This window comes from Passer domesticus, chromosome 11, assembly GCF_036417665.1.
Source record: "Passer domesticus isolate bPasDom1 chromosome 11, bPasDom1.hap1, whole genome shotgun sequence".
In the NCBI taxonomy this organism is placed as follows: Eukaryota; Metazoa; Chordata; class Aves; order Passeriformes; family Passeridae; genus Passer; species Passer domesticus.
In genome coordinates this window covers 14004008-14020641 of record NC_087484.1, presented here as the reverse complement: position 1 = coordinate 14020641, position 16634 = coordinate 14004008, and the positions used below count along the sequence as shown (strand labels likewise).

The 16634-nt window shown below is 39.9% G+C and overlaps 1 protein-coding gene and 1 long non-coding RNA gene across 2 annotated transcripts in view; one reads left to right on the top strand and one right to left on the bottom strand.

Moving 5' to 3' along the window:
• The window catches only part of SLC9A9 (solute carrier family 9 member A9), a 176530-nt gene extending 162509 nt beyond the window's left edge, over positions 1–14021 (bottom strand). The window contains exons 1-4 of the mRNA XM_064385801.1: positions 13648–14021; positions 7875–8077; positions 4940–5017; positions 4272–4348 (exon numbers count right to left, since the gene is read on the bottom strand). Of these exons, the coding sequence (XP_064241871.1) occupies positions 4272–4348; positions 4940–5017; positions 7875–8077; positions 13648–13822 (533 nt within the window). The 5' untranslated portion in view covers positions 13823–14021. The remainder of the gene's footprint in view (positions 1–4271; positions 4349–4939; positions 5018–7874; positions 8078–13647) is intronic.
• Positions 10848–12732, top strand: LOC135278913 (uncharacterized). The gene is made up of 3 exons (XR_010346295.1): positions 10848–11252; positions 11366–11482; positions 12021–12732. It is a non-coding gene; the product is annotated as an uncharacterized LOC135278913 (long non-coding RNA).
• Positions 14022–16634: the final 2613 nt, after the last annotated feature.

The window sequence follows — 16634 nt, the reverse complement described above, 5'->3', positions numbered from 1 at the left end:
TCTCCCTGCTTCTTCCTAAGATGTCAAAAGTAAGAAAGGGCAAGAGGGGGGAGATGTTAATTTAATACTTCAGCAGCCCAGTTTTCATGCACTCACTGGGTAGCATCAGCTCAGTGGTGCTTCAGCTTACCATGGTCATAATAGAGAGCTAATAGTGAGGTACCTATGGAAAAATACAGCAACCCTATGCAGCAGTCCCACAGAAGCAGGGCTGGCTACACAAATGTGTGCAGAAAAACCCTGGAGTCCTGGGGGATATCAAATGGAGCACAAATCAGAATGGGACTTCACAACAGCAACTATGACTGCAAACCACATTGTGTTCATGGAGCACAGTGAGCAGACCAAGAGAAGCCATTAAGTCTTTTGTTGGCACCTGAAGGTGACAGGTGGAAGAGAGTGTTTCATTTTGGACTGCAGTACAGGGATGACAGAGAGGAGACAGAGAACCACCAAGATAATTCGAGGGCTGGGGTGTAAGAGAAGAGACAGAAGCTGAGCTTCCTCATGGAGGTGGGAGTGGAGCTAAGCTGTCTTCAGGTGGATACAGAGAACACGGAGCCCCCTTCTGAAGGCTGCACAGGGAAAGGATGGGAGGCAAAACTTACAAGGTGAAGCAAGGGAAAGTCCAACTGGGTAAACAGAAAGACACTCTTTGTAGTGAGGGTGGTTAAGACTGGAACAGACATCTCAGAGTTCTGGATGACTGCAGACATCCAGACATTGCTTCCAACCAAAGTTATTCTCTGAGTCCATGAAACTCAAGAAGTCTCCTACAGCAAAAGTCTGCCTGCCCTTTATCAGGCTGAGCCTCAGAGAGACTTGGCCTGTATGGTTTTTCTCAGGAAGAAAGAGCTCTCTCAGTGGTTATTCCACACTATTCTTCAGAAGACAGGAAGCTGGAGCCACTGACAGAGAAAAGATCTGTTGAAAGACTGGATCTTCAATGATTTTATGTCATGCAGACCTGGAGATAGCAGACTCTGTTCACCATGAAGGGAACCACTTCAGTAATTCTGAAGTTAAAATAGGGCTTGGAGAGGGGGAATTTTCCCTTTCCCTCATGGGATCTCTCTGCGTCGATCTTTGCTAGTCAGATTTGGTGTAAAGGGCATAATTTGTGCACTTTTCTGGGAAAGCTTTGTATCTTTCCTGTGTGTTAAGTGGCTGAGGACAGTCTTACAGTGAATATGGGCAGGCATTCCTTAGAGCAGTACTTAGCTGAAAGCAACTGCGTTTTGGCACAGTCTTCACTAAAAAAATCACTCTTACTCTCTTACTCCTCCTTCCCCCACCCTCAGTGGGAATATCTGATTATAGCCTTTTCACTCAAATTCCACACAGCTCCTCTTTCTTGAGGCCTTTCACACAAAAGCAAAGACTCACAAAGAGCAGACAGGCACCATTGTATCCGTGTGTTCCATGGCAACGTTTTAGCGCTCTAAGAGTTTGCAGCAAATCCAAATGATGTTTCTGTTCTTTATTAATGATATTTCCCAGCTGTTTCTGGTTGACAAAGAGAGGTCTGGTCCTTCTTTGTTACAGGCTGTGCTCTGCCACTTCAGGGAGCCCCAGAGGGGTTCACACAGAGCTCTGTAATTCAGGCAGCAGGAGCACAGCCCCAGTGAGAGGCTGCAGACATGCAGGGCTTGAGCCTGGGGATATTGAGGTACTGCCTGTGTGTGTGCTGTGCTCATATAATGAGAAGAAAGCACAAGTTTAATCATACCTGTGCACAAAATATTTGTCTACAGCAATGAAACCTAGAAGTACCTCAGGGTTCTGTCCATTTTTTAATAACAGCAACTAGTTCTTCACCCTTTCTCTCTTAGGACATATTTTTCTTCTAGGGCTTACTTTTCATTCCCTTCAGTAGAGTTTTCATGTCATCTTTCTTCTTCATGCAGTCATTATCTCCTCCTTATCCTGACGTGCACATTATGCAAACATGCTTCACATTCACACATGCCTTGCTCTGAATATATTACTGCCTTCTCTGCAGAGGTTCCAGCGGGGGCTGTGGGTTTGCACAAGAACACAGTGCAAGGCCCAGTGCTTACCACTCTCTACCCTAAAGATCTTTGGATCTTTATCCCTGACTTTGGGCTTGAACTTTGAATTGCTAGTAGGAATTGTTCCTAGTAGGAACTTTTTGTATTAGATTCTATCTGTATTTATTCTGTTTTAGACAAAATAGCATGGATACAGGAATGAAAGTATTGGGAATAAAGGCTAAATTCAATATATTATGTTTATTTTAACAAACTTATCAAAGCTGCTCTGGCATTTTCCATCTACAAGGGGCAATGTCAGAGTCATAAACCAAATGCTTATTTAAAAGCATACCCTAATGTTTTCCTGCAGTCTCACAGATCTGCTGGCTTTGGTTTATGTTCAATAATGAGATAAGAGAGAAGAAGCACAGGAAGAGTCCTACTGAGATCCAGAACCACTGTTACCTCAGAAATGTGCTACCATTTAGCTCAAACTGTTGTTTGGATGTAGATTTTTTTACTGAATTTATAAGTTCAGTCTTAGGGGTTCTTTTCATACCCATCTGCCATAGATGGGTATGACAAGAAACAAGAGCAAGGGTGATAGGTATGTTAATGCAAATAAAGACAGGGGAAAAATATGAGTGATGTAGCTGTCCAAGATGTGAACTTCAAGAATCTATGAGGTGCCATTTCTCAAGGAAAGCAAAATTTGGAGCAACCATGGCTTACAGGACTTTCAAGACCACAATGCCTCTGGTGCATTACGCTTACTAAGCTTGAATATTAGAAATCTGAGCTATCAAGATAGATATGATGACATACGCATAAAATAATGGTTTTAAAATCATTGAACTCAAAGTTATAGGTCATTCATGTATTTTACTATTATTAAAAGGACATTAAAGTAGAAAGTTCCATCACATAATAATGCCAGTGAGGGCTTTATACCTGGATGCAACACATACAGCTTTACTATAAAGAAAGAGAAAGACAGACATTAAAAAAATTAACTTCTTCTGTAATTTGACACTGCTGTGAGTAGGTACAGAACCTTGATCAGTTTTAAATGCAAGCACCCTCACAATACCTGAGGTTTTTCTACATTCCTTTCCATATCAGGCAGAGATTAAATTATATATTTCAGAGTTCTACAGCCCAGCCCCTCAAATAAGGCCTACAAATTATATTGTCCTTCCTAGTCTAAAACCTGAACACCAGAGAGTTTTGTGACTTTTTGCCAATTTAACTCTGCACAATACCAGCAAGAACAAGGCCTCTCAGCAAAACCCACTCCCATGCAGCACTGCTCCATCACCTCCCCAGCCCATCCAGACTGAGGCAGCTCAGCTGTCTCTGTGCCCAGCACAGAAATGCCAGGGGATGTCAGTGATGCTCAGGCTGAACTGGGAGCAGGGCACTGCTCCTTCCTTTGCACCTGCATCAGGAATTTTCCCAGAATGTGAGAGCTGATGTGTCTGTGTGATGTTCATAAATGTTATTAAAACCTTGAAATGTTAAGATCCAAAATTATTTTGAAGTTATTTGTTTAATTTTGATTGACCTAATCACACAGACAAAGAGAATTTTCACACCATGTCAGCCTGGAAATCCATTTCTGAGTAGCAAATGTTTTCTTTAGTTAGGCAAATTTTGACACAGATCTAGAAACTTTTCCCTAAGCAGGTCTGGAAATAAACCAGAATATTTTGTCTCTCTGCTTTTTTCCCTTCCTCTTTTTCTGTAGAAGCAGTTTAGTCACACCCAGGCTCAATTCACACATAGTTCCAGACTGAGGCTTTTCATGTGATCTTCAACTACAAATTTTGCTTAGCCTTTGAAATGACTCCAGTTACTTTACATACATGCCACGAGGCATCTATTCATATGGCCTCTGAGATTTAAAGTCCTTCCTTTACTGTCAGAGATCTGCTCTTTTCTAGAAGAAATTCCAGTTAGAAGCATGGAATTTCAATTGAGAGAATGGTCCTATTTCTCAGGACGGGTGGTTAAAGCTAGGGAGTGTTCATGCTTACACCAGTCATTGGCCAAAAATGAAGGACAATTCATTTCTCAATTTTCTCAATGCCTGGGACAATTCTTGGCTATCCACGGGTTTTACCTTTTCTATCTCAGCACTCCATGAGAAGGAATTACTTTATCTGCTACACCAGTTGCTAGGTATATGGACCATGCAGGCTCTGCAATTCTTTTTGCAGTTTAGTTTTTAACTGAAAGAAATACCAAGCATGTGATAATAGCAGAAGGCTCACTTACCCTATGACAATGCAGGAGATGGCAGTTCCCAAAAAGGCGTAGGTTAAAATTGATCCTAAGTTACGGAAAAAATGTCTCTGGGGAGGAAAGTTTAAAGGAAAGTCCTCTGTTATATAGTAAATAAAAAAACCCAAAACATTCAGACCAAGTAGAAACACATCTAGAAGTGCCATTTGTTACAACACATTTCTCACAGAGAAGATGAAGCAATATTGGCTATCTCAGTTATTTTGGAAATTACAACTTAAAGGCGTTCAATTTTTTTCCCCTGGTGGAATGCCATCAAAATTCCCTCTTTTTTATGTATCTGGCCAAATGTTTCAAGATCATGGCAGATTGGAAGTACCTGATGCAAATGGTATCATGACCCCATCCCTTGAACAAAGTCCTGATCATGCAGGATATGAATCCCTGCCTGCAGTTCACAGCACTCAAAGTGGTCTCTTCTGAAAACAGGGAGATCTAAGTGCTATAAACTCTACAATCAGATATCTGCACAGGGACAGAAAGAGAGCAGAATAAGGACCATGAATCATTCATTTTAATCCATTCCTGCCACGTCCTTTCCAGGCAGTAAAATTGTTAGCTGACTGTCCTCTGTCACTGCCTGTTGGGTCTACAGGGCAGCAGCCACAGACCCTTCTGTCACAAAAAGAAAAGACACATACCTTCTTCAAACTATATCCAGCATGAAATATAATGGGTGGCAGCAAAATGTTGAAGAAAATGGAAGGATCAAAGGTCATCTGCTAGGAAGGACAAAAGAGAGGGTAAGGACAAATAAAGTAGTGTTTAATTTGATATCATAGTTTTTAAATTGTATCTTCTTATCAGGACTGATCTCAGGCTCACCTCCACTGTTCATGGGATTATTCTGAGTTGGTTTTTTGCAAGTATAAATGTGTAGTTCCTTACAGTTTATAGATGCAAATTACTACTTGAAAAGTATCCCTTCAACTAGGAAATCAGTTGTGCTACATTACAGGGAACACACAAAAGCAGCTTTACCTGTGACAGCAGCTGCCCTACCAGACATGACAGTCCCATGACATAACTCCTGGTTCAGATGTGGTCTCCTGGTCACTTTCAGGAAAGACACATCAGCAGTGTTGTGCCTCAATTCCCCATGTACAGAAGGGTGATAAAAGGCCTACATCACCAAAACCAATGTAACATTTCCTTTGAAGGAAATGATTTATATAATAGCCATTAAAAGTTTTAAAGCAATGCTAGGATGAGGAAGTGCACTGATCAGATTGGCCTTCAACTTGTGGCACAGAGAAAGACCAAGGACATTGCTCAGCTACTGCAATTCAATAGAATAGAATTCTCTTTAAAATTACAGCATTGCTGGAGGGAAAAAAACCAACCCAACTTAAATAAGCCCTTGCTTATTTAAGCCCTTGTTCTGCTTATGTTCTGTCAGTGGGCTATATTATACCAACCCTTCTAAGAGACAGGAGGTAATTAGTGCAAGGTTTGTAGCTCCTTTGTTCAGATGAAGTGATATTTTAAGGCTACAGTATTATAGATTATTTTCCTTCAAAAGAGTAAGACCTGCCTACAAAATTACTTCTGCCTTCTTGCTAACAGACAGCTTGATTCAATAAACAGGAAGTGAGAGCTGAGACTTTTTTCCATCCTGCTCACTTTGAATTACAAAGCTAAAAAATCTTTTTAAATAACCTGCCAGCAACATTAGCTGTGCTGGCACCATCATTGAAATCCTGATGAAAAAAGGATTTTCTTAATTTATGAACTAACATTCTTAAATGTAATTTTGGAATTAATTCAGCAGATATGTTAAAATATCTTTTCTGGGCATCAGAAATCCTGACTGCATGTTTTATTATTCAAAGTCATGTTCTGAAGAATACATGTTTGCAAGTCATGGCACAATCTATTCTCTCTGATAAAAGGCACTAAGTAACACTTTTAGTGCAGTCAAAAGGGAATTACAGTTGTACAAAACCCAGAGTGTGGTGTGCTCATGCTTTCTGTTTTTCACATTAGTGCTTTTGCCAGTCAGGAAGGCTGCCAGGCATTGTTTTTGTCTCCTAAATACAGCTGAATTCATCCCCCTTTCCTTTTTTATTTGTTTTCTTTTCAAGAGGGCATCTGCCAGGTAATTTTAAAGGAAAAACAAGTGAAAATCCAGGCAGACTGAGGTCTCTCCAATAATTTAGAGGAGCTACAATTCACAGTTGAGACCTTAAGAGCCTTCCAGCAAAGTGAGACTATAGAAACAAGACAGGTCAGTTCCCTGTAAGGGCAAGAGAAATTTCGGTGCAAGTCATTGCTCCTCCTCTCTCCTAAGTCAGCTCCAGAGCCAGGTCTGATGAAGGGGATCAAATGTAATGGATTAGTGCACGTGCCCTGGAAATGAAACACACACTTTGGCTAAGACAAAACTGTAACTGCAACCAGCTAGCAGGAAAAAGAATGGAGATTCAGCAAAACCTGATTAGTCTGACTGCCACAGTATTTTCCTGTCTCCACCCACCACAACTCTAATGGTCCTTGACAGTCTGGTTCCTTCTGAGAAGGGCAAGTCTGGCAGTAACAGCAGACAGGCACACAATGGTGCTGCATCAGCAAGAAATTTGAGCAGATGGTTAAATCCTAATTCTGCTGAGCTCCACAGTGTACATTCTAAGCATAACTTAAAAGTTTTCCCAATGATAACTGTATAATACACAGGATCATGCATTACTGTGCTAGACAAACAATACTTGGAAAAAGCACAACAATACATTGCAATATTATAAAAAGTCATTGGTAAGGGCTTAGGAGCTTCATGTGAATATACAATGTTTTTGAGCACAAAATCCAGGTTTTAAAAAGTGCTTCTGCACTTCTATGTTCTTCAAATGGCTGCCATTAAAAAAAAAAAAAAGTGATTTGCCAATATATTTGCCCAGAATCAAATATTACATGGGCAGGGAAAGACTATACTAAAAAAAGTAAAATATTTTTTAGGTACTGGAAAAAAGAAAAGGCCATGACATTGTGAAAGACTGCAAATTTTCTCCCACACTTCCCTTTTTACATCCAGCCTGAATTGTCCCAATGCTGTCTCCCTACTGAAGACCACTGCAGGAGTGGAAGAATGTATGAGAATGCTGTGATGAATTTAAGTGTACATTAAGTACATATTTACAAGTTTGTGTTTTGAAAAATGTTTAGAGTTTGCAGTTTCCTGTGCTATCCACAGGAGGTAACCTCCCCTTGCATTATCCTGCCAGAGCAAGTCACTTTGAAGACAGAGGAAAAATAAAGATATCAGTGGTGTTTATAAAGGTTTAGTGGCAATGAACCCAAGTTAACAGCTGTGTCTGTAATGAACTCAGTGTCTGCAGGAGCTGGGACTGTCACTTGAAACAGCTCAGGCAACCATCCTGTGAGTGCACAGTCAGCTTGGAGCTAAATGATGGTCAGGGTTCCACCACACTTCCTTTCCTTTGCTGTTCTTCTTCCCCGCCCTAAATTCAGAATAGACTCTCTCTCTATCTCATTTTAACTTGAAGCTTGTTTTCCTCTCTCAAGCATGAAAATAAAATAAATATCTTACAGAGTTTAGAGCAAAAATAAGATAGGTTTTACCTTTTGAAGCAATGCATTGCCCTGGTGACCATTGACATTGTGGTGGCTGATCTCTCTTTTGTATTGATATTCATAGACCTGATTAGTTATATTAATAAGCAGAGTGGATGGCCCAGATTTCAGTTCTTCACATTCATAAACAGTACCACTTTCAACATCTGGTGATTTTGTCACATATCGTATAATTAATCCCATTACAAGGCCTGGAGAGTAAAGAAAAAAAGAAAAATAAAAGATATTCAAGTACTTTTAAGTATCTAATGCCACACATTTAGAGAAAAATTAGCTCTGCCAAAACTAGAATACCTCCCCAGTGTTTCTACATTTACAGAACCTCTCTCAACACCTCATGGATGACCACAAAATATTCTTCCAAAATGGTAATTTCATTAGAATGCAGATGTTGGTTTGACATATGCACAGTCATACTCCTATTTTTGTGATCCATTTTCTGGCATAATAATTAACTGAATTTCTCATCCACTGCATTTTCAATAGTTATTTAGAGCAGGGAGATGTCTGCACAACTCATATGCTGAGCTGAGCATATAAACATCAGCTGTGCTGTTGGGTATTTTACACACTTCATTTGTGGGGACAAAACTCTGACACATCCTCAGGCACATTCTGCTTTCTGTAGAATACTGCATTTTTGAAGCTGCATAAACATAGAAAAATAAAGTCAGGAGGAAGGGAAGGAAAAATAAGACTGTCTACAATTTAGGGCTCTTACAGATATTTTGTTTCCCTTTACATTTAAGAGAAAGGAAAATGTACTTCTGGACAGTATGGCTCTTTCTGTTGGCTCTAGTGGGAGGCTGCATGTTTACTTTAGGAGAGGTACTATTTAGCTAGATAACATTACTGAGATTATTTCCACCCTCATAGACTTTGATTTGGTTTCCAATTCAATTTCCATACTTCTTTTATGTCATGTATGCTTTCAGTCCCATGTATAGATTGAACAGCTTTACAGTTACTAATTATTAACACAATCATAAAATGCTAAGTATGCTCAGATGAAATACTGGGGGAAGACACCTAAACATCTAGATAGATATACTTACTATTAAAAGACAAGAAAAAAACCTAAATTACATGAAGTATCAGAGAAGCATCTCCAGTTTCAGTTTGATCCCATCATCAAAAGGGCATACAAGTGATCACAAGCACCTTGAGAATCCTTGTTATTGTCACATCTCCTAACTGAGACCTTGGAACTGCAGACTCCTGGCATGGCTGTAAGTCAAGTTTGTACTTCTTGGAGTGATGCTGAGGAACAGCTGTAATGTCTGTTTTAGTGTGTGCAGGCATTTGTGCTTGTTTAGAATCTACTGTTTAGTGTGGTTGCTTTCTGTAAATGATAGAGGATTTCAATAAGCTGTAGAAAATCCCAAGACCTCTCTCTTAAGTTACACAGCATTCATGCAATAAATCACATGATAAATCTAGCTGTAGTAAAAGACAGAATTCCTCAAAATGTTAGGGGAAGGTATGTATATGTAAAGGGAAGCAAGCACTGCATGTGCCACTATGAAATATGACTTCCACAGTGCTCAGCCCAGATGTCCAAAATCATGAGTCAGAAACCAGGAAACCATTCATTAGTTAAAACTGTCAGGGTTTTCAGATTATTTTTATTAGATTTCCTCCAGAAGAATCACATAATTAATTTTTAAATTCAATTTCAAATATGTTAAAAATTCAACTTAATTTGATAGACTTGATGTTTTTCATTCTCTGGAGCAGAAAACATACAGGTTTCCCTTTACCATTTTTGTCCTTATGACTCAATGTTTTAAACTACTACTTCTATTGCCAGGTATTACTTAACCTGCTCAGGTAACAGAAATATTTTGTAGACATTCACCAAGGCCTGTGAGAGGACACTGGCAGAAAAAGACTATTCAAAAAGTATTTTAAGCACATTTGTTTAAATGCAGCATTGAAACAGAAAAGGCTGTCACAAATGTTACAGATTTATTTCAAAAAGTCTCAACTGTCCTTTGAAGTGGGATCTTGCAGTAAAATCTCACTCTAACTACAGCTCAGTCATATTTCAACTGAAAGCAATGCAGGTCTCCAGGTTCTTCACTGGAAGCAGGATAAAATTGTTAATTACAGCTGTGACCTTTGGTGGGATTTTTTAGTGTCAAACTCCTGAGCTAAACAGGACTGTTCTTTCCCCAGGATTTCATCTAGTCAGCTGTTAAATGCTTTTTGTAATAATAACACTCAGGGAGGCAGCTTTAGTCATTACTTGATTTTTTCCAGAAATTTAAGGTTTTCTTTCAAATTTCTTTGTCTCAAGAATGATGTTCCTCTCTTCACCTCACCACTACAAAATTTCAGTTTCTGCCTTAATTGTGGTTTTCCTGTGTCTCTTCTGAGTCCCAACAACCCTTCTTCATTGTGAATGTTGTAATCAGGAAGACACTGAAATACTCTGTTTTATGGCAGTTCAGAGATTTCTCTTTCTGGCACCTGTTCCATCCATTTCTGCCTGTGAGAAATAGAGATACTCAGAACACACCAGCAGAAGGCAAATAGAATTATTTCACACCAGAGGCATACTGGATTTAGAAGGTGTAAGAATCAGAATGTTCATCATTAGACACCTCCCCCAAAGCTGAATCCAGAGCTGAATGGGATCCTCAGAAGGGGCTGCAGAGGGTTTCTGTGAGTTGGCTTTCCCTCTGCACACCTGTCAAAACCTGTCCCCTCCAAACCCGGTGAAACACCTCTAACCACTGCAACCCAAAGCCACAATGGCTCTTCTGTCACTCAGTATTTTTATGTTTTCCTTCCAGTCTGAGTAACTAATGCCATGGAGCACAGCATTGAGGGCTGGTACATCTGCAACCAGCCTCACCTTCACCGAGGGAGTACCACCCACTCCCTTGGGGTGACAATAACTCCAGCTGACAACAATTTCCATTTAAGTCTGGTAATTAACCTCCCATATAAAAAGCACAGCTTGATTGGCTGCTAATTTGGGGTTTTTTTTGTTGTTGAAGTTTAGTTCTGGCTGCCTACTTGTCAGAGTGTTTTGGCCTCTTACTCAGAGCTGGGTGGTGGTGCCTCTGTGTGAGCCTGACACCTGAGTTCTGGGGAGAGTGAGCAATTTGGAGACTTGCACTCAGTTTGCCACTGCAGAGCTCTGGGTTATTGCCCCACTCATGTGAAGGGCCCTGGCTTACATCTTACATGGGGGATTTGCTCCCTAATGGTTTATGGCTGAGGCATTTCAAGGTATCTGGCTTGGCAGGAGGTGGCTGCAGGCACTTTGGTGTTCTGTTGGCTCACTGTGTCTTCTCCAGCACCAAGAGGTCACATCCTGGGGCTGGTGTCATGAGGGCTCACCTGCTCTGATCCCAGGTAAGTGGCTTTGTTTTCATCAGTGCTGGTGCAGAGCATCTCCCACACCATTCCTGAGTGTTTCCTCTTGTATAGGAAACTCTCTCACACCCACCTGTCTCCCTGGTATACAGAAATCAGGAATTACGTTCAGTTTACTATCAGTGGTCTGTTTATCCAACCCAACTACAATGTGAAGAGCAACTTGCCCTCTGAGACTCAGGAAAACCAAGAAATGAATGAATGAACAGGTCAGTCTGTATTCTTCCTTGTTGTTTGTGAGTGATTTTTCAGTTTGGTCTCAAAACAAACAAGACTATTTGCGTCTTTAAATACTTTCAAGCTAAATGCCTTGCTACATATGTATATATATACACACTGTGTGAAATAATGTTGAATTAATTATTGTGAATTAATTCTGCAATATTCAAAATGTTTTTTTTTAAATTTTTCTTACTTTGTAGAAAGATTTTAAAATTAAGTATAGCTATATTTATTGTTGATCCATTGCTTTGGTAAAAAAAAAATGAATACACCTCAGTTATTTAAGTTTCTAAATAGATAGTGTGGTTGGGATTTTTTTCTAGCTGGAACTATTCAGCCTAAAACTGAATTTACCTACAGAGCCTAAGTGGGGGGGGGGGGGGGGGAAGCCAACCCCCCCTTTTATTTGTTCTCTACTTTAAATAGCACTTTCTATCAGGCTGTGTTCCGTTTGTGGCTGTTCAGCATTTTGCAGTAACTGTAAAACTTCCTGAGTTTGTCTTTTTGTGTTTGTTTTTTCCCCAGTGTTCCTCTCACTTTGCCTTCCCTGTCCTCTCCACTGCCTCTCCCCTGAGGGAATGCGGGCCCACCTGTCACTCTGTGGGACACTCTGCAATAGGTGCCCAGATCCCTGTCACTTGAAGCCACTTTATCAGTGCATTGTATTGCTATTCACAGATCTAACAAATAGCTCAATGGGCTGGAGCACAGCAAGCTGTAAGGACTGAAACCTCTTTTTGTGCAGAAAAGGTAGAAATTAGAATTGTTTGGAAAGGGAAGGTGAAATTAAGTGAGGGCAGGACTTGTCCCATTGTCAGTGCTTGGTGTCATGAAGATTTTCTCCCAAAGTTGCTGCCAGTTACCTGACAATCTCTCTTATGACCTCAGAAATTTAACTTTTTTTTTTCAATATTGCCATTCCATGATGCTAAAGATAACTACAACCATATACAGAATTTTGAAGGATAAGAAGGACATCATTAGCTTTTTAGCTCCTACAGATAAGCTTTCTTTCCTGTTTGAAGACTGCTATAAATAATGCAAAACTAAAGAGATTGTAAATATACTATCATGAGGAATGTTTTAATAATTCAAAAGTTCTGAACTGCTGGAGCACTCATCTCTTAACCAATCCAAAGAATATGAGCAGGTTGTCCTCATGATGTGCACAGTATGTTCTGGCAGGCAGCAAAACAGAAGCAAAGGATGAATAAAACTCTAATTCTGTACTTATTTATTTTTGTTTTGTTGTATTCTCCCATATTTCATTTGCTTTTGTCTAAATCTTCAGAAAATGCCATCAGCTGCACATGGCAAACAGCACAATAGTGAGAAGGAAGCTACTGCAGTAGGGGCACCCATCTTAACCAGTTTTGGGTGTTGCACTGGTAGAGGATGTGGTGTGCACAGAATGTGTCAGGACAGGCTGGGACTCGGATAGTGACTGAGCTGTTGATTTCTGTCTGCCATTTTGACAGTTTGCCCTCCTGCATGTATCTCACGGCAGCAGCCATGGCAGTAGGGTCTCTCAGTGAAACAGCATGGACAGAGTGCCAAGAAGTCATCACACGTGTAAGTGTGTGCCATAAAACCAGAGTGTACTTGGGGGACAAGCGGAAAGTTCTGCATGAGAGTGAAATGCAACATGGCAAAAGTTCATCAAAGATTAGAACTAGACAGGCAAGCTAAAGTTACCCTACAATGACAGCATTGAGAGCAAACTTGAGACACATTCTTCAGTGTGCTTTTCAAAGGCACAGAGCAAAGCCAAAAGAAAGCTCTCAAGATCATTTCAACTTTATTAGACAACATGTCTGTATCCACAAGGCTCCTTAGACTAACAGCTTTGAATGCTGGAAAAACCCAAGCAGGCTGTTTTTGTAACCAGTAACTCCCCAGCCCTCCTGCCTGAGCACAAGGAGCAGAATGCACGTGCTGGGGATAACCAGCTCCTCACTGCTGCTCCCCTACCAAGGCAGCCTCTGGCTACTTCAGGAGAGATGCTGTCACATCGTTATTTCACCCCATGCCTATGGAGCTGATGACATTTAATTCAGCACATTTCTGAGCTTTGTCAGCACTTGATCTCAAGTGCCTCATCATAAATATGCAACTAGTCCAGTGTTATGCTGGCACTTGAATTTATACTCACCATAAAGCATAGCTCCTCCAGTTTCATGCAGAAAGCGGAATCGATGGTTTTTAAACAACCAAATTGTTAATATTGTAAGAATGAGTAGAAAGTTAAAGATTAGCAGCTCCACAGCTCCCTGATGATAGAAGTGATCTTCATCTTTCACTGATACATATTTCTTCAACTTCTCCATTTCATTCCCTTTATAGACAGTTTGTGAAAAATAAAAGAAGAAAAAAAATCCCAGGAAGGAAAGTGTTGTCACCTTTAGCAAAAAAAAACTCCAGACACTACAGAAATTCACAGCAAGCGCATCTGTTTCATTTGCAGCCTCATGGTAAAGTGCCCCAGCTCAGAATTCAGCTGGATTCTAGTTACAGCTTCCTGTTCCTCTCTTAAAGCTGCCCTGTCTCATTTTTAATGGTACGATTGTGTCGCTGGACTGCGCTTGCTCTGGCTGTGGATGCACAAATTGCCTCCAAGGCTCACACTCTCCATTTCTAAAATTCTGTTGTAAAACTCAGCGTGTGCTCATCATGTTTTCTTCCTGTAGTTTACAGCCCAATCTGAATCCTAGGCGTCCTAGTTTGTCTTCACAGTTTAAGATGGAAAAAATAATGTAAAAAAAATGGCATAACAACCTTTATTACATTTTGGAAGTTTAAGAACCTTTCTTCTTTCCCACTTCCCCATGTTTAAACATAAATGACAGAATAAAGGTGGCACTTTACTATGGTACAAAGACAGAAGAAAACAAATCTATGGATAAGGATTTCAAGATTTGTATTGGTCCTGCCAGAAGACAGATCTCTATAAAAGCAAGGGTTCAATTACCTGGAATTAGAAGTACTTAAACCCCCCGACTGAACTGAATAAAATGCAGTGGAATATACTTTTCATCATTTCTGCTTGCTTGCACATTTTGATTTATTCAATTCGTTATTCCATTATGCCAGAAAAACGGTAGAAAAACTTTATGTATAGCAAATACTCCTGAACTTTTCTGTCTATGGTCAAGGCTGCAATGCATTTAAATACAGAGAATTTCAAACAAGCTCTAATCTTCGTAAGAAAAAACAGCAATTCTACTGCTTATTAAAAAAAAAATTCTCATTATTTGATGTTAAATTCCCATAACTTTTTTTTTCTTAAACACATTTTATAGCTAACTAATCTGTACAAAATCCATTCCAAGTCAGGTAGGTGTCAAAGGTGAATAACCCAGGAATACCCAGCTGTCCATAGTCTCAGTAGTTTTGAGGCTGTAGCTCATAATAGTGTTCCCAGGGAGGCACTGTTTCTTCAATCAATCTAAATATTTTGTTCTTGATAATCAGTTCTGTCCTCTGCATAAGCAAATTTCACCCCCTTTACAGGTTTCCCCCTTTTTTCTTTCACTTCAAAAGTAGAGGGATTCTCACCTTGGAAGATATAAAGTCAGAAAAGGATCATAATGTAAAGGTGGTAATAAATTATATAGTTAGTGGGAATTCCAAGCAAAGATATTAGGCATTAGCATCACTGGCAATTCTGCAAGCATAGGGCAAATACAGACAAGAGTAAAAGCAAACATTGAAAACAAGTGCTCCTGTATATATAATTAAAAGACCAAGCCAAACCAACTCTGAAACTGAGAAATCAGCCACTTTGTGAGCACACAGATAAAAAGTGTTCTGTCACAGCTCGCTTGCCTAAAATCCCCAGACAGACTGGAACAGGATTAGTGGGATCACAAGTGGTTATCCTTCTCTAATCCATTCCAGCCAAGAAGATCTGCCTTGCTGGCTCCTGCTCTGATACACAACTGCCCAGGAAATACTGTGGGCTGAGGCCACTCAAGGCCACTAAGCCCACACTGGTGGGCTAAGCATTGTTTGTGACTGCCAGGCCTCGGTGCATTTGAAAATTTCTTCTGCTGCTGCTTACAGTAGTCTTCCTATGAAAGCAGTTTATTTGCTGGTTGCTGTTGATCTTGTTCTCTCTTTTTTTGTGAGGTCAGACTCTGTTTTTCTTATTTGATGTTGCTGGTATTCAATCTATATGGGGCACAAAGCCTCTAGAGAGAGAAATAAATCCACATAATCTATGTATCTTTATGGTACAGCTATTACACTTAGATGAAAAATAGCTTTAAAAATAAGTTCTGCTCACTGGAGTACAGCTTTCTATCCAGAAGGTAAAATCTGGTTTGTTTTTTTTCCCCCTCCTTGGTTCAGAGTCTGTTTTACTGATTTGTTAAAATAATGTACTGATTATGGTGAATATACATTGAATTGTGTGGAACTGGACTTTTCATGTCCCAAGTCTTGTGATCCTTCTGCTTGCACGTCCCTGTCCAGAGGCATTGTATCAACACAGGAAAATCTTTTCTCCCCTTAGAGCATGAGTAAATTTGATGCACTCTGTGATGTAACAACCAGCTCATCATGCTGGAATCTGTCTTCAGAGACCAAATTCAGTTTAGACAGACCTGAAATGCTCATGTGTGCTTTTCCCACTGATAAGACAGAAATGCCAGCATGTCTGAAGAAATAAAAGCTTCAAAAGACAGGAAGCACTTTGGTATGAGTTTTTACAGGAGAGTTAATCTGTTCCAGTTTAGAAAGTTTCAGCCAACAGGTTCAGAACTAAATGACTTCTTACAAAATTGTGGAAAACTGATATTGCCTGTTTGTGCAGTCTAAATTAATCCACACAATTGACGGTCAGGATTATGAAGGAAGTATTTCCAAGTTTACTTCTGTGGGTTTAATGCTCATTTTCAGCTTGAACTTCTGCTCTGTGGTAGTATTTTTGTTTTTTAATAAAATAAAAAACAATCTAGATAATTTTTATCATTGCAACTTTAAGTTAAATCTTTCTAAATTACAGTTTCCTGGTAGAAAACTACTTTGGGGAGCTGACTCATGTTCAGCTCTTAGAACTGTGGACTTGTGCATATACACTGGTTTAAGTTTAGTTTCCTATAAAAGCAGGCAATCCATCACTCTCAGACTATGCTACAA